At 38.0% G+C, this 19150-nt stretch overlaps 1 protein-coding gene across 3 annotated transcripts in view; it reads left to right on the top strand.

Annotated features, from left to right (window-relative positions):
- Positions 1 to 19150, top strand: part of PAM (peptidylglycine alpha-amidating monooxygenase) — a 218229-nt gene that overhangs the window by 85683 nt on the left and 113396 nt on the right. For all 3 annotated transcript variants that reach the window (XM_067569136.1, XM_067569135.1, XM_067569134.1), the window contains exons 4-5: positions 9631 to 9688; positions 18718 to 18805. In XM_067569136.1, the coding sequence (XP_067425237.1) occupies positions 9631 to 9688; positions 18718 to 18805 (146 nt within the window). The remainder of the gene's footprint in view (positions 1 to 9630; positions 9689 to 18717; positions 18806 to 19150) is intronic.

Here is a 19150-nt window from a genome sequence, read left to right as displayed (position 1 = left end):
GACCCGATGTCTAGTCCCCTCTGTCACTCACCCAGTCTAATATTTTTCCTCTGTAGTAGAGTATTAATGAGAAATGTAATCTTAAGTTTTCTGAGGAACTTAAGGCGGCTGAGGATTGTTAGAATCAGGCTTGCGTCAAAGATGGACTTCTGGAGAGCGCTTCCCTTTCTACTGGAATATTGTGTATCAGGAGTGAAGTAAAATTGACAGAAGTCTTTGTAGTCTCTAAAATCATACCACTTAAGTATCCTCTTTAGTATGGTGGCACAGCTAAGATATCTGAGGATTCTACAACAGTGCTGCTTCAAGCTGATTCTTCATGCACTTCCACAGATACTAGCTATTGGAATGCGGATGCTTCCTTCAGATTTTGAAATCTCACTGAAGACCTTTAGAATTGTTACTTGCATAGCATTTGAATATATATCTAAAGACTACCAAGGTCTTGCAGGGTCAGGTATCAAATATTGGAGAGCTACTTTTTCAATGGTTCTCTGTGGTGCAATATTTGATCATGGTTTGCCTGTTTACTAGGACTCTGGTCAAGGCAGGTCACAGATATGCACAACTCAAAGGGTGCTTTCTGAGTCATACATAAATCAGAGCTGGCAGTTTTGGAGGGCAGGGACAGATGAGATACGAAGATTTTTTCCAGACATCCTATGTTTGGAAAAACACTCCAGATTTCACTTGCTCTGAGACATCCACCTACTGTGTCTTGAAAAAAAACAAACCCAAAACCCTACTAGTAGCTTGGGGCAGGAACACTTTGAGTGGAAATAGAACTTCTTGTAGTTTCAAAAATTCCATATTGGTGATTTACACGTTTTACAACATTTTTGTTAAATTTGTTTTTTGATTTAGTAAGAGTTCAGTAAGGTTCTCTGCCTCAGCACTCTTGAGATGCAACTATCATTTCCAAAAGAAAGAGTGTCTTTCGTTCTGACCTTTACATTCAGGTGTGTGGTGGCTTATGTTCTTTATTAGCAGGACTTCGTTTACAGAGTCCTGCTAATCAGACTCTTTCCCCTCAGTTGGGAAATCTGCCCTTGGAATTGTGTTGTGTGCCTTTTCTTCAGCCCTTGGGAAAGATGCCCCTTCTTTCAATTTCTGCAACTGCCCTCTGGAATGGACTTACTTTGTTAGTTTATTGGTGCGTTCCACGTATGAACCAACTTAATCTACATACGTTTGGGACTGATTGGAGATATTTATCTCTAGTTTTCATGCAGTATTTTATGAACTTTCAGCTTCCTACATTTACTCTTGTGTACAGGAACTGTATAGTCTAGATGTTAAGGTAAAAATTTATTCTGGACCCAGAGAATCTGAAAGTCAAAAAATTCCTGTTTTGAACCATAGAAGATTAGGGTTGGAAGGGACCTCAGGAGATCATCTAGTCCAACCTCCTGCACAAAGCAGGACCAACGCAACTAAATCATTCCAGCCAGGGCTTTGTCAAGCCGAGCCTTAAAAACCTCTAGCGATGGAGATTCCACCACTTCCCTAGGTAACCCAATCCAGTGCTTCACCACCCTCCTAATGGAAACATTTTTCCTAATATCCAACCTAGCCCTCCCCTACTGCAACTTGAGACCATTGCTCCTACTTCGGTCATCTACTACCACCGAGAACAGCCTAGATCCATCCTCCCTGGAACCCTTCATTCAGATAGTTAAAAGCTACTATCAAATCCCCCGTCACTCTTCTCTTCTACAGACTAAACAAGCCTAGTTTCCTCAGCCTCTTCTCATAAGTCATGTGCTCCAGCCCCCTAATGATTTTTGTTGCCCTACTCTGGACTGTCTCCAATTTGTCCACAGCCTGTCTGTAGTGGGGGGCCCAAAACTGGACACAGTACTCCAAATGTGGCCTCTTCAGTGCCGAACAGAGGGATATTTTGTTTCAGTGGCTAAAATATGGGGTTATGAACTTTTTAGTTGACTGTTAATCAATGGATTAAACATTGTTTGAGTAAGTGGGTGTCACAGAGTGCCTCCATCATTATCTAGTGAACTTTGTCATGTGGCCAGTTCAGATGGTTTTGCAGTCACAAATGCACACCAGGCAGTTTATCTTTCACCAAGGTGTGCATTTATTTCCCTCTTACATAACAATACTGTTCAATACAGCCCTGCACTGGACTATTTTTTAATTCTATCCTACCTGGCAATATCCACTCCCACATTATTGCTCGCGTTTTTATCCCACTCCTACCAGAAAAACATCTTAGGTCCTGCAAATCCTGCAAGAGAATCAGTTTCCCCCATGCTATTAAACAAACAAACAAAAAACCAACCAGTCAATGTATTTTTTAATATAAATGGAATTCAGACACAATTTTTATCACTAAAAGAATAAAACAAATCTTGCTTAAATCATGTAAAAATACTGTAACTCCTGTTATAATAAACATAAAATCTCCTTCTCTCTCTTGCTTAAATTAAGTATGAAAAGTTTTAGTGTTTTCCTGCAAATTACTGCGGTCTGGTTTTTTTGCCCACCCAGTCTCGCCCACAACGAAGTATATTTTACTCGCTCCTGCTATTGTGGCAGCGGGAGCTGTGGGATCCCAGTCCTGCGGCAGGGCTCTGCTGTGCAACACAGGCTTATTGCTAAAACAAGCATCCCGGGAGCCCTCATTCCCCACCCCAGACTCACCCCCTGAGCTTCCTTTTGAGCTCCTCTTCAGCTCCCCTTCCTTCCTGTTTCCTCTCCTTATAGTCTCCCCAATTACCTTGTTAACCCAGTGATTGTCACCTAGGTGCTCACAATCTCCCACTAAAAGTGTGTAATTGCCCTCAGGTGGGCCTGCAGTCTCCTCCAGGCTGTGGCAATGTCAGTGATCAGGGTGCTGCTGATAGCACACTGTTGCAGTCTCAGAAACAGACCCCTCTCTTCCTCCTGTCTTTTTAGTGGATGCTCTAAAGAGAGAAAGCAGAGACTTTGACAGCTAATATAGATAGGTCCTATACGACTACTATGTGATCTTCAATTCATTCCTTTTATTTATGATCAGTAGGACCAATGCACTTTGCAGCAAAGCCTACTGACAAAAGGTCCTAACAAACCAGCAGAGACCATTTAAAAGGGAAAAAATAGAGCTTGTCCTAAAAAGTTCTGGTTTGTTTTCATCCAGCCAGACTTCAAAACAAAGTCTTCAATTCTTGGCTGTTTAGTCAGACTAAGTTCCCAACCCAAAAAGAAGTAAACGGAAATGTGCATAAATTCTTGAAAGAACAATGTCATGAAGTAAAATCTCCTTTCAGCAGCAGAAACCATCTTTCATCATACTGGATGCCTTATTAAAATCTTTAATAGGTTTCTGCCTTCTTTCTCTTAGCTTCTGATGGATTCCTCTGGACTCAAGTTTCTCCTCCTCCGCCACAGGCAGATTTTGTCTCCTTAGGGAAACTGAGGCATGGGTAGACTTAAGAATATGAGGGTACCATTTTGGGTCCTGTCAGGTCTGCACTGCCCATTACACATCCTCAGAAGACTGATTTAGGTCTCTGGCACTACCAGGGGATAATAATACTGACCTCCTTTGTAAAGCACTTGGAAATCTATTGATGAAAAGTGCTAAATAAGAGCTAGGTGGTGGTGGTTATAATTCTTAATACAAGATATGGAAAAAAAGTGTACTTGAAGGGAAAATGACTTCTTGACAAATTTGTCATCTTTTTTTTTTTCCATCCTGCTTCTTTTCTTTCCTTTGCTCCTATTTATTACTTCACTCTCCTAAATATTTCTTTTTGCCTTTTTTGTCTGCTCTGTAATTTACTGAATACAAGTTGGTGAAGCTTTGCTACTTAAACCGCTTTGCTCCTCAGTGCATACTCCATCACAGTAATCAGGTAGTCCACAGATCATCCTGTAAATAGTGGGCTTTTTATTATATTTTGCAGTTTTCAAACAATGGAAGGAAAAAACCTAATTTCCTTAAGGAGTAACTCCATGCTTCGGGCAGGTAAAGGAGTTCAGCTGCAGCTGCATTTGTGGTGCCCTTTGTATGGTGTATGCTAGCAGCGAGCTGGTGTTAGTTCCGGAGACCTGAACTTAAAAAATATAGCTAAATTTAAGATGTGAATGTCTGCCTTTTGCAGCTGTATGTTGGATGCATGCCCCTATAGTTTCCTGATTTATTTTATTTCTTTTAATTAAAGATAAAATTGGCAGGTCCCCTTTTCAAACCTTATATTAATGCCGTGTACTAGAATTTGGTGTGAGAGATCATTTAAGAAAAAAGGTATTTTGTGTCTTTTAAGTCCCATGTAGGCTATGTGAAGCAGTGGTTTCCACGGTAAACATACATCGGTTTTAACTGAATGCCAGAGTTAATAAGCACATGAAAATCTACACAACATATTAGCACTTCAGAGACTGCAGCCCTGCAGTCTCTGAAATGCCCTCTTTTAAATAATGTTTTCAGTTTTTTTTCTGGATTATTGAATATGGTGACCTTTTTTACATACTAGAGCTACAAATGTCCCTCACAGAATCACTTAGAACTGTCCCTTTGTGTGATTTAAGGAGAGTATATTAACTGTGAAAAGCAGTCTCCGTGTTGAGAGAGTGTTGTCTACACGTTTGCATAAAGAATGCCCCATTGATGTGGAATAGTTCCGAGTAGTTCTTATGAACAGGGTCATTGAAGTACAAAGTCAGGCGATGTAAATCTGGAAATAAATAAAATAGAATAATTCTCTAGTTTGGTTAATAAATGTGAAGCGATATATTTTTCCTATGAATTTTATAGGGGTTTTCATGCATGTCTTGGAGTCATACATTCTCTCAAACACGTAAAATAAATAAATAAAAAATAAACCCCATAGTGTGTAAATTTCCTCTGGTATTTATTACTAACTATATCAAAACTCTCAGATGGTGTTTGTCCCAGATGCCCTGTATAGTAGGGTTACATGAGAAGTGCACCTAAAAATGTAACATAAAGAAGAAATTTTGTACTGCTCGGGGTTCAGTATCTTAGGGGTTTTATCTAGGAGGAGTACTGAGGACTTTATTTAATTTAATTTTTGGGAGGATGTGGTTTAATCTTCCTTTCCAAAGCACACTGGGCATTCACAGCCATTGTGTAATTATGGGGTTGGGCCAAGAAAGCAGGAGGCTGCATACCAGGGGTGCAGCAGCACCAGTCAGATAAGGGGGCTCCCCCTTATTGGTCTCTCCAAATACTTGTAACAAGCACCAGTATTGGCTAGTTGGAGTTGCAATGACAGTAATGCAGGCATATTCCTGCTTCACCTACAAAGAAAGTACTTTCACCAATAATGTGGATCAGGTTCATTAATAGAAACTCATCTTTTGGGGTTCAATCCTAAAATGGTGTAAATCAAAGTAGTTTCATTAACTTCAAAGGAGTGATGTCAGTTTACACCAACAGAGAACCTGGCCCATTATTTGTATTATGAGTCTGATCCAAGTTTTAGTGTAACCTCTTAAAATAATTCCATTCCTTTTTGGAGGACACCATTGTTCCAATTTCAGCCTTAGAGGAAATCATTTTTTCTATTAAGAAATTTGTTCATTTAATAAATAAAATCTAAAATGTGTTCCTCATGTGGACGAATAATACAGCCTTCTCAGAAGCAACCATATCCACAAATTCTCAAATTGGAAATCAAGGAGTGGAAACAGAAATTGCTGGGAGGAGCACGAAAGAATAGCACAAGCATGTAGGCACAAAATCAAAAGGTCTAAGGCACAAAATGAGTTATTCCTAAGCAAGGTCATAAAAGGCAATAAGAAGACATTCTTGAAATAAATTGGGAGCAAGAGAGAGAGAAGTTTAATGGAAGGAGTGTTAATAATAGAGGACATCAGGAAGACCGAGATGTTTAATGTCTGTTTTGTTTCAGTCTTCTTTAAAAAGGTAAACTGTGACCAGATACTTAACACAATAAATATTAACAAAAACAGCAGCCTAGACGTTCAGTCTTAGGCTATAGCCTGGGCTCTGATATCCTCCCCCCTTGTTGGATTTCAGAACCTGGGCTCCAGCCTGATCGCAAATGTCTACCCTGCTATTTTTAGCCTTGCCACCCAAGTCAGTTGACCCAGGGTCAGACTCAGCGGGTTTTTCTTGGCAGTGTAGACATGCCCTGTGATGAAGTTGCCAAAAGGGCTAACATCGTTCTGTAGCGTATTAACAGGAGTGTCGTATGTAAGGAGATAATTGTCTTGCTATGCTTGGCACTGGTGAATCTTCAGATAAAAAACTGTGTCCAGTTCTGGACACATGTTAAGAAAGATGTGGACAAATTGAAGAGAGCCCAGAGGGAGAGCAACAAAAATGATAAAAGGTTTAGAAAACCGGACTCATGAGAGAAGCTTTAAAAAAACCTGGGCGTCTTTCATCTTGAGAAGAGAAGACTGAGGGGGGACCTGTTTACAGTCTTTAAGTATGTTAATGGCTGTTATAAAGAGGATTGTGATCAATTGTTCTCCCTGTCCACTGAAGGTAAAACAAGAAGTAATGGGCTCAATCTGCAACAGGGAAAATTTAAGTTAGATGTTAGGAAAAATGTTCTAACTGTAAAGATAGTTAGACACTGGAATAGGCTTCAAGGGAGGCTGTGGAATCCCTATCGTTGGAGGGTTTTTAAGAACAGGTTGGACAAACACCTTTCAGGGGTGGTCTAGGAGGTTCACTTGGTCCTACCTTATCACTGGGAGCTGGATTAGATGATCTCTTGAGATCCCTTCCAGCCCTCTATTTCTATGACCCTCAAGTTTGGCTGTTGCTTTAGGACTGGCAGAGTACCAGAGTGAAAGACCCTACAGCAATGACTGTGATTAATTTCTTCTTTTACTGTATCACCCTCTTTCATTAGATTACAGTCTGAGCTTTCTGACAGACTACTTAGGAGCCTGTGGCAGTATGCTAAAATACAGAATACTTCATTGTGAGAGTAAGCACACAAAGAGAAAGTGTATGTGAGAGAGAGAGTTTGGATTATGTGTGGAATAATGAAAACCTTGCCCCGGATATTGTGCTACTTGGTAACGTACTGTAATAGTAGGATAGAGAATCAACAGCAGCTAAACCAAAGGTACACCACACCACTAGGTTTAATGCTCCTAAATTTCCAATGATGTTAATGGGTTCATATATTTTTTAATCCAGAAGAGAGACCATCTAGTATGACCTTCTGTGTAACACAGGCCATAGAACTTCACCCATGTACTGAGCCCAATAACTTATGTTTGGCTGAAGCATATCTTCCGGAAAGACATCCAGTTTTATTTTGTAGAATCCAGGAGACACAGAATCCACCATTTCCCTTGGTAGCTTGCTCCACTGGTTAGTCTCCCTCACTATTAACATTTTGTGCCTTTTTTCCTCGTTTGAATTTGTCTGACTTTAACTTCCTGTTGTTAGTTCTTATTGACTTTCCAAACACTGAACAGTTTGTTTCTTGACTTATTTAACGTTTTCTTTTTATAAAGTTCTCCTTTTGAACCCAAGGATTTAATGAGGAAAAAGTAATGTGCAGAGTATGTTGCTCTTTTAGTTCCTTTGAGAGTTATGTTTTCAGTGCTGACACCACAAAAGGTACCTAGCTAGAATATATAATCACACCCAACATCAGCTGTATCATTTGTCCTTCTCTCCCTTGTCCTGGTTCCTGGCAAAAGACAAAACAACTTAGCATATTTTTTTCTTATCTAATAGTGTACATAGCTGATCTATGTAACCACATAGTCTTAACAACATTACACCTGTCCTCCCTCCTTAATTATATCTGATTATTATTTAAGGATTTTTGCTGCATCTTATCTTAAATTAGACTATAAACTCTTTGGGACAGGAACTTTATCTTGCAATGTGTTTTGTACAATGCTAACCACAATGGGGCCCCTGTTCTACTGGAGCTTGTGGTGCTACTCTAATAAAACTAGATGATCTCTCTTATTAAAAAATTATGTCCCTATAAAATTTTCATTTTAAAATGCTGTAGTGATGATCTCTTTTTTTTTTTCCCCTCATCTGACACCATAATATAAATATGATATTGCTCACCTCAGAGACAAATTGATATCTGCTGGGATGTAAAGAAACCATGGTAACAAGCTAATTTACTGCAACTCGTATATCATAGTCTCCTTGGCCAAACTCTTACAGAAGAGCATTGCTATCAATTGTGATTTTTGCTGGACAGTGCTTATTTTTAAGGGGCCTGTCCTGTAACCAGCGGGCAAAGACAGGGTTGACTATTTAATTCACTTTGGGGCCAGAGCACTCTATCACATCATTATTCTGTTTTGCAGCATATTTCACACACCATACCAATTGTACCCCATTTGTTGAACTGGTTGATTATTGCCCATTCTACTGATGGGCCGCCTGATATCAGGTTGACAGGGATCCAAAAAATTCCCATTTAATTCAGTCCATCTTTTGATGATTTTAAAGGCCGTTCTGAACCTTCAGGACAAACAGCGGATTAGGCAACCTTCCTTTAAAATACCCAACATGTTTGCATATTGATCGTTTTTTCCTTTTGAGGTAAAGCTATCGTTTGGTGTTTTTGGAAGCTATAAGTTTTTAACAAAAAAACTTCCTTGAGCATTGTTCCTGTTTATTCTCCCCCTCCCTTGCCCCCAGTGATTTCATTTGGAGTTGTAGGTACTCAGTATCTCTGGAAGTATGACCTAAGGTGTTTATAGCTCTAAAAGCAGCTGCTGGAACTTGACCGTGCCAACTACCTTGGGTGTACTGTGACTGCAACTTAAGTTTTGGTAGTTCACATTTAATTTTGAAGTGTCTACTTGAGCGCTTCCAATTTTGAAGTGATTGGCATTTAATGCTCTAAAACAAGGGTTTTAGAGCCGCAAAAGCATCTGTAGACACTTGAAGATGGTGACCATGAATTATGTGTGATGGCTGGACTTTCTATTGCATCTCATGGAACCGGTCTCATTATATCTCATGGGAGCAGTGACCAAACTATTCTTGGAAAGTGATGGTCCTGCACAATTAACTACTGAAAAGAATGCAAGTGGTATTTTGTATTGCTTCTATTTTCTTCCATATTTTTTTTTAAAGAGTATATTCTTCTCTTGATGTCCTGGCATAATTCCTATTAATACTAATTGGAGTGAGATGCATGCATTAAAAAAGCACGTATAGTTTTTAGATTGTTGCTGCTATGGCACATATTTTCAATATTAATGTGCTTCATGGCTGAAATAGACCACTTACGTAAGTCTAGGGACAAGCGAAGAATTACTGATTCAGATAGACTGTATTTAGCCATGACTGACTGTTTTCTAGAATGCATTAAGTTATAGATTACAGGCAGATAGAGACAAATTATTCAAAAAGGCCAATAAAGTGGCATTTTATTTAGTGTGTTCCTTGATTTACTTTGTATGGTTGGATTAGAAGGCAAGTAATAGGTCTGCATTTTTTGACATCCTTAGTTATAACTTTTTTGGATAGCCTTAGCAAATAATTTCCACGGACCGGTTTATGTGGATATAAATTTGGGTAATTGCTTGTTCCAATGAGTCAATAGAGCAGAGTTTTGATGTTAGAATTCTTTTATTTCCGTTCTAACAAGATACAATTTTAAGATGATTTTTGTTCTTTTGTTTCTTTAATAGTCTGATACCTACCTTTGCATGTCATTACGACTGCCAGTGGATGAGGAAGCCTACGTAGGTGAGTACTAGCTAAATGGAAAAACCTGATCAGGTCTTTTTTGAAATCACTCCACAGCTTTCTTTGACTCATATGAGCTTAATCTTTTAACTATCAACGTTTCTAAAATGCATTCATCATGCCTGATGCAGAAACAAACTACAGAGAGCCACTTAGAGTCAAGATAACAAACTGTATCTGGGGAGATTCATGAGAAATGGTAGTTAAAGAGCTGCATGCAGATGCCTATGGCAGCTAATACCAAATAGTCCCATTTGTAAAGTATTGGCTTTCTGTCTGTGGCTGGATACTTAATTCCGCTCTGCTGAACAGACTGTTCATTTACCTGCTGGTACAGACAGTAAATCCTCTGCACTTACCATCAACAATGGGCTCAGTAAGATTTTACTTGTCTGCAAAAAATGTCTAGTTTTTTTTTATATTCTGGCATGAATGAGATGACAAGTAAATTGACTGGACCTACTACAGTAGTGTATCAGTGTTTAAATCAAATAAGTAGATCAGTAAAGTAAGCACCATCTGTTCAGTATGTCTTCTGGGTAGCTTTAATTTTATTCCATTATGCTTCCGAACATCTAGTTGCTCAAGAAAGGGAGGAGACAAGCAAATGGTTCATTTAACTGAAGTTAGTTTCATTTTCATGATGCGTTGTAAATATCAGGAGAGGAAAACAATGTTAAAGATAAAGATCTGTATTTTTCCACTTCCTTCTGCCGTAACATGTCTTAGTGCACTATCTGAGGTGATCAGTAAATGGTTGAAAAAAAATATATAGTTGCAGGTAGCACATTCTGAGAATATATTTTCATATGGAGCTCCCCGCAGGAAGTAACCCACAAATCTGCAATAGAACAAAATGCGTATATTTTTCATGCTTTATGGTTCTAACCAGCCAGCAATAAAATGTTAAAAAGTAGATTTATAGAGGCTTCCTAATCTGAACTGTCAATAAATGAAGCAACCCAGGACTGCAGCATTACTTTTTGGCTGTGAGATTGACCCCTGTGAAGAAAAAAAGCATGAAAGGGTTATTAATGTAGTTCATTCTTTGATAAACTATTACTTGCCATACAGTGTGTGTAGTAGATTGTGCTGCATTAGTTTGATTAGCAAACATGTAGATTATAGGCAGGTTTATGTTTAGTACTTCAATTAGTTTCAAAATTGCAGCACTTTCTTTTTTAGGAAATTCACAGTTAAAACCTTTTTTTTTTTTTTTTTTTGGTAGTTTCGTATTTACGAGCATTAAATCTGTATGAAATGCTTTGTTTGTCTCTTAAGAGTGACCCATCAAAGAGCATGGTTTAAAAACAAAAACGACCACCCACGTACATGGGCTAATTCACAATTGTTGTGAATTGTGTAAGGTGTCAGTGATGATCCAGATGAATCCCTTCATGTCTGTAAAGAGGAAGAAACATAGCTTTTTGCATATCTGTGTCTCCTGAGGAATTGCTCTTCTCTCTCTCAGATGGTTTAAACCCTTTGTTTCACTTGTTCCATAACATACATCTATTACACCTGGACTTGTAATAGTTGAGCGCCTTTGGTGAATTAGAAATTCCAATTTCCACCTCTAGAATGATTCACTGGGGTTCAGTGAAGTGTGTATGGGAGATTTCAACAGCACTGTGATATTCCAATATCTTGCCTTGTATTGATATTTCAGACAACTTAGATCTCTAGTGCTTCCTCACATGTGATTTCTGTTTAAGATTAGAATCCTGAGGATATTTCTGTGCACAACAAAGGGGCCAAATCATTCCTACTTCTAGGAAAATGTCTACATTGCAGTTGTAGGTGTGATTGCAGCCCAGGCTAGCATAGCTGTGCTAGCTTCAGTCTAGACAGTGTTACTAAAAATAGCATTGAAATTTTAATAGCATGAGCTTCAACACTGGCTAATCCTGTGAATACATACGCAATGTCCCTGTTGTGTTTGCACAGCCTACGCTGAAGCCTGTGATGTCATGTCTTCACTGCTCTTTTTAGCCATGTTGTCTAGGTTAAAGCTAATACTGGTATGCCAAACTCTGCTGCAATCACACCTACAATTGCAGTATAGACATATCCTATGAGCTACTAGTCCCTGAGGTCCTTGGATGCACTATTTCACAGCTCTTTCTGTGAATACCAGGAGGTCTGGGTGATACACAATTAATAATACACAAGTTCATGTGTAGATTCACACTTTAGTCAATCAATGCCATAGAGCATGATGTGAGGCAAGGCGAAGCCTGTATAAATGCACCAAAAAGAAACTGCCCCAGATGTTAACCGATATCCTGCAGACTAAGAGGGACTGGATCAGCAGAAATAAAACTCTCAAACTGCAAACATCATAATTTAGGTTAACAAAACAGAATAATACATTCTATAAGCAAAGTTTACCATCTAAAAATAAAATGTGATATCTTGCATTGTTGTTTACAGAGGTGTTGTAGCTGTATTGGTCCCAGAATATGAAAGGGACAAGGTGGATGAGGTAATATCTTTTATTAGACCTGAAGAAGAGTTCAAAAACATGTCGCTTTCACCAACAGAAGTTGGTCCAATAAAAGATATTACCTCACCCACTGTCTCATTTTAAAAATAAAACAGTTGGAAGCCATAGTCACACTTGCAGCTGTAGCGCATGTATGTTGTGCATAGATAAGTTTATTAGACCTGTGTGGAGTTCAAAAACATAGATAAAAGATATTACCTCACCCACTGTCTCATTTTAAAAATAAAACAGTTGGAGTAGTCTGCAGCTGTACCAAATAGATAAGTCACTAGAGTGCTGTACCAAAAATTGACCAACCTGATATAGAGCCAGTCCATAGAATATATTGAATAGGAATTGTCAGTTAACTCTTCACTAGACTGCTAACTGTTAGAAGATGAGTTGTATAGTTAGCTGTTGCGAGTGTTACTCTGGATGGCCTTTTTTTAGGGACAGTTCTGTATATTCTGGTAGACACTGCTCATTCACTGTATGATGTTCTTGGGATAGGGTCAAAATGTCCATTTTGGATGCTTATTGGAACCTGTTGAGATTTCACCTTTCCCTCCCCTCCAGACCAATGCATCTTGACTAAAGGCCATTTCTATTTTTGTGGGGTAGATCCCACCACTGACTTTAACATTAGGCTGAAAAAAAATTATATATATAAAATATGAAATACTGTGCTCATGTACAATGAAATTAAATGTCTTTGAGGCAAACCAGGTGAGGGATATTGTCTTGAAGATAAAATGACAATCCCTAATATACTTTAAAAAAAAAAAAAAAAAAAATCATCAGGATTTTTTATAAATACCTTCATAAAAGTTTGGTTATTTTTATTTGGACAAATAGAAAGGGTCTTCACTCCCTAACTGGTGCAGGCATTGGTACAATCTGTTTTTGACTACTGAATTGTAGTCATAGCTGAAGGGTGTTCTACAGACACTCGGAAGAATTGAGTTTGACAGCAAGCCACTCAGCCAAGAAATTTGACTGTCATCTTGATCCCCTTCCTTTCGCTCACATGGCTGACCAGTAAATAAATGTCTTTTTCGTATTGACTGGAGGTAAGCCTTAACACATCTAGGTTCCTTTATAATCCCTCAAACAGTGAGAGTTGATATATCCTGGCCAGTCTTTCTATATTAATGAAAAATGAATTCAATTATATGATCCAAAACTATTTTTTTAGGGAATGGGAATAGGGGTAAACTGTTTATATGGTTTACTGAAAATTAAAAAAAAAAACAAACAAACATGTTTAACTTTAAAGATACCCATGTTTGAAAGGATTAGTTATTTAAATTGTTAAACTAGACACAGTTAGGATCAACTCCCACCATCTACCCCAGAGTTTATAATACAGTTGATGGGGAGCTCTGTGTTGGGAAGGGAGGCCAAGTTTCTTTCTATAAATACAAATATTTAGCATATGTCTCTAGATTGCCATTCTTCACTTGACTATTAAAATGGCTCATTTCTGTGTAGTATAGTGGCATTTATAAATTATATCACTTTTTAATATTAAAAAATACATTGAGGTTGAAGTTAAAATCCCATCTGGAAGATGCATGAGTGAAGATTTGAACAACAGCAATTATTTTCAACTGCATAACGCATACTCTGTTTTATGGGATGAATTTAATAAATAACATAAAGGGGTTATTACAAAACTGGTTGGAAACTTTATGACAAAACTTAGTTTTATCAGTAAATGCTGATTCTCTGGAGCAAAATGTTTCACTGAATCTAATGCAGATTTGACAAAACTTTCTCTGAAACACAGGCAGGTTTCTATTGGAAATCTGCTGGTGTTCCAGGGTTACAGCTCTGTAACAGAGAACTGGCAGTCCCTGGAGCCTCAGCTAGAACTGTATCTCTGGGGCCACTAGGCTTTCTGCTCTGTGGCAGAGATCCTGCCAGAGCCCACGCTGGAGCCATGGTTTTCTGGTGCTGCTAGGCACCCTATGTGAGCCAGTGTTCTCAAGGCTTCCAGGATTGCTGTCATAGAGCTAGGAGCCTGGAAGTCCTAGAACCATCTCCCAATGTTCTCAGCTCTGGGGCTGCCCTGTCATGTAGACTGTCTCAGGCTGGGGTCTTTCAGACTCCAGGGCCAACTGGCTCCCTTATTGGGCTTGCAGAATTTACAATCTCCTTGAGCCAAAAAAACACTTAAGGTCCAAACCAAAGTCCATGAGGTCAATGGGAGCCTTTCAAATAGGCAATGAATGGGTCAGGCCCTTACATTGAGTATGCATGCATATCTAATTGTCAGTTTCTTTTCAACTTTAGACTTAAGGAAACTTTCTGCCTAGTGTTCTTGGTATGCCGTATTTAAATAGTTGTAGCTGTGGCTTAAATCAAAGCATCCAAACAAAAGAATAAAGGATAACATCAAAGAAAAAAAATCCGAGACCTACTGGTATCGTACCAGTAGATTGGATACCTATTAGTATCCGGCCACTATCCCGATCTTTCCTTCAATGTTTAAAGTAACCTTCAATTTCAAAATGTTCATTATTGTGAGAATTTAAAGGAACATTATCAATTATGATTGACTGTAATACATTTTTTAAAATACTTAAAAGCAGTTGCAGATATTACATTTGCCCTGGGTCCCCTGCTAAGTTTTATGGTTTTAGTTACATTTTCCTATATTTAAAAGAGAAATATTTTATTTTCTCTAATATGTCAACTGTAATAATTTTATATGTTAATTATAACAGCAAGTAAAAAAATGCAGACAAATGTGGTATGTGTTTGGTTTTTTTAAGTTAACTGTGTTTCCTTTAATTCTTTTTCTTGAAGGCTGGCCTTTCTATATATTACTCACATTATACTTTCCACATGTCTCAGATTCTACATTAAAGATAATCCTATTTCACATTTATGAACCATTTAGTACCTCCTTCAGAAACCTTATTTCTTGCTTAAATTGTCAATAGTGGCTTAAAACCCTTACGAACCAATTAACAACTCCTCAAAATGACACATTGTCTCTCATGCAAGAGTTAATTGTAATTTCACTATTAAGGCACAGTGATTAAAAAAAGTGGAAACAAAACATCTTTAGAGCAGAATTGTTCTATGATTATGGAATGAGTAGAATTTGCTGGCAAAAATATGATGTGCTGTTTCTTTGGTCTTTTGTCATGCATGCAAATGGACTACTACCGGTAAAACTAACAGCACCAAACACATTTTTTTAATATGCCTGTTGCAGTGGGTTCTGGATGCACTCTATACATTACTTAAACTGGATCATCAGAATTTCAAATGTGAAGATCAAAACCACAATGCTATTAGACAAAGAATGGAAACATTTGACCATTGACCTTTACCCAAGTGTCCAGGATTTCAAAGCACTCAGACACAGGAAGCCTTGGGAGAGGGCCATCTTCAGTTTTAAATACATCTGTGGTTTAGCAGGGGTAAATTCTGTGGATCTAGACCTGTTGCTGAGAATGCTCGGTAATTCTTGCAATCTTCATCCCAAAATATTTCCAGTATTCTGAATAAATTTAAGCCATGTATATGATAAGTTGGAAGGAGAGATGGTCTTAGATAATTTTGATAAGTAATTTATTTCGGCATTCCCCACTTTAAAATCTATTTCAGGCTTCTTAATTCTTTCTGAAAAATATTAATTCTTAGCAATTCCCCAATAACTTCCTGTAGGAATTTAGGCTGGGATTTTAAAAGAATTCTAAGGGCATTAGACACCCAATTCCCATTGCACTTCAGTGGGATTAATTCTTTTAGGGTCCTTAGAAAATCCCGGTTTTAGAATCTATCCTGTATGCATCTGGTGCCCAGTTGACCTTTTTCATAAAGTGAGAGACTTCACTTGAATGAGGTTTGATAAACTGGGAGGAGTGGGACGCAGAACATGAGTATTTGTTCTGTGCTTAAACTGACAAGGCACTTGAGAAGGGCTTCTATTTCCCTATCAGCTAAACTCTCTAGAAGCAGCTGCAGTGTAAGAAAGCATGTTTTTTTAATTTTGATTTGTTTAATTTCTCCCTACCTCCTGTATGATTCATGTAAAATACATATAGTCTGTATCCTATCTTTTCAGAAAATGAAGCAAATAGCTGGTCTATTTTCTCTGAAGTTTTTAAAATACACACCAATAACTAATCATTTAACTGAGGTCCTATGGTCAGAATATGATGATTTGACAGAATAAAGTTTGAAGTAAATGGACTCTTCTGAGAGATTTTACTTCACCACTACTGAAAATAAAGATTTTGTAGCTGCTTAAAAACGTATGATTAATAGTGATTAACAGCAAGTGTCTGACATGCGGAGCACAACTAGTATTCAGTCATTCTCAAGACAGGTGGATAAAGGGGGAGACAGCATGGCTGAGGAAAACAAATTGTTAACAGGGCTTCTCTAGAAATTCTAGTCTTTATAAAAATAGGCTAATTCTTGTTTTTGAGGTGTAGCTTGACTTGATGTATTTATACATAGTTTCATAGAGTTTAAGGCTGTAAGGCATCCCATCAGATTATGTCATTTGACTTCCTGTATATCACAGGCCATTATATTTATCAATATACCCCTAGATTATGCCCAAAGACTTTAGTTAGACCAAAAGATTCTATATTCAACTCTTTCTCTTTCTACTGTTTTACAAGACTAGGATTTTCTCTTGGAAAAAATAAGTACTTAGACATCTCACACCATGATTTGGATTGTTTTGGTGTTATTGTGCTGTCAGTTTAAGTATCACAGCTCGCAAATGATTTTGTAGCATCCTGAGGGAATTGTAAAACTCCAGATGTCATTGTGGAATTGCTGCTTCTATTATTCCTTTGCTGATTTCTTTATGGCTTTGTTTTCCGGTGCATAAACATAACTAAAATATTGAAATATTCTTTTGTAATATTAAACAAAGCTTTAAAAGTATGAACTGGCTCCAGGCATTCTTCTCCAACAGGGTACATGGCTGTATAAGCTGCTGGTTGGACAGTCTTGTGGCTCCTGTCATGTTAGGTTCTCTGGGGTAATGCTTTTAAAATGTCAATATACAGCATTTCAGTATTGCCTCAGATGGACTTTTTTCCCCCTCCCCAGTCATGCAATGTGTGAACACTTAATATATTTACTGAAACACAAGATGGGGCAATCATCTGAAAGATATTCATTTCTTCAGTTCATAACATTAAATTAAAGGACTATAGTTTACATCCTGGTTTTTTAAAGTAATTGTATCGAGTTAAAAATCATATTAAAAGGGCTCTGGTGTGTGCTCGTAAAACACAGAACTTCAAAAATGAACATTTAAGAAAAAGCTGAAGAGCTGTGTGTGGCTCTAAAGCTTGTTTCTCTCACCAAGAGAAGTTGGTCCAATAAAAGATATTACGTCACCCACCTTGTCTAATTTTAAGAAAGACATTTAACTTCTGCCATTTTGTTTGTTTACTAGCAATTCCTTCAGCTTTGACCCAAACAAATTTTTTTTCTGGTTTCTGGCATGCAGTAGAGTGATGTTTGGGTTATAGATGTGACAAAGCTGTTTGAATCCGGGGAAAGGATTTTTTGCAGAATTTAATGGGAACTTTGTGCACGCTTATGACTTGACTCGTTTATATCATTGTATGATACCTGATGATATACATTGATGTCTGTGAGCAAAACGAGCCATTTATTTGGCTGTTTTGTCTAAGCATGTGAGCAGTTTTATTAAAACAGTTCTCTTTCCATTCTCCACATGGAGAAGGTTGAATGGATGTTCAGGGGATGTGACGCAGTCTGAGGGAGAGGGATGGGGAAGATGCATGAGTCTGTGCTTGGCAAGACTGGAGCCGGCCCATCCTTCTCCTCAGGTTCATCTTCCTATTGGCTGGGGGAGTGGGCTGGCCCATTGGCTCTCACATGCTCCGTCCTCCCGCATTTATACTCTCCGAATTTTCAAAAGTCTCTTACTCCTATTAGCTGCCCCTCCCCTTCCCCCCAGTCCTACCGTTAACTGTAGCCTAGGAGCTATGGTGTTAAGATTCTGTGAGTCTGACCAAATGCCTGTTTTGGGATCAGGAAGGATTTTTTTTTCTTTTGGGCCAAATTGGCAGAGGTCTGGCGGGGCTTTTTGCCTTTCTTGCAGCATAATGGAGACACAGATGGGTTGAAAGCAGTAGGATTTGAGATTTGATATTTACAACTATGTCTGGACAGGGAAACGAAGGTATTATCCATTCTATATAATTCCTTTTTGTTGAGCATATAAAAATCCATTTTCTAACACACTATATTTGTCCTATAATAAAAAATTAACGTTTTAAAAACAATAAAACCACAATTTGTAATATTCATACCCATTGAAGGACGTAGCTTTTCTTTTTGTTTCTTAAAGACTCCTGCAGTATTGAGCGATCACATCAGAGTGAGCACAGCAAACAAAAAATTATCCCTGTTCATGACACCATGAATAAATGATGGCATAACAATATCTTCATTATGCACAATCTCAAAATGGTCTCCTGTAGTGAGAATAAAACTTACATTAATGCTTGTTGTTTATCAATTTGTCTTTTAGTTGACTTCAGGCCTCAAGCCAGCATGGACACTGTCCATCACATGTTACTCTTTGGATGTAACATACCGTCTTCTACTGAAAATTACTGGTAAGAGTTACAGGCTCATATTGATTGTTTTACTTTAACATGGCACTAATGTTGTCTACCTTCATGAACACTTTTTATAAGGTTGTCACAGATTCTAATTGAGGAAAAAAGAAGGGAAGGGAGAAAAATGCATTCAGTTCTCATGCCTTTCAAACCTTATTTTTTAATGTTTTTTAATAAATTTTAGATACAATTATCAGTCTTGCATGTTTAGACAGTAGTAGTAGTATGAAAATGTCACATTCTGAATGTTTTTGTCATTGTGATGGGTAGCGTGAACTTTACAGAAAACATCAGTGCTCTGCTGTTTTTGTGAAATATAGAAGAAACTAAAAGCTCAGGTAA

Source organism: Emydura macquarii, unplaced genomic scaffold (assembly GCF_026122565.2).
Source record: "Emydura macquarii macquarii isolate MOO-44397 ecotype Brisbane River unplaced genomic scaffold, CSIRO-AGI_Emac_v2 contig_2897, whole genome shotgun sequence".
Taxonomy (NCBI): Eukaryota; Metazoa; Chordata; order Testudines; family Chelidae; genus Emydura; species Emydura macquarii.
The sequence above is the reverse complement of the archived record's forward strand: the minus strand, read 5'-3'. Positions and strand labels throughout refer to the sequence as shown.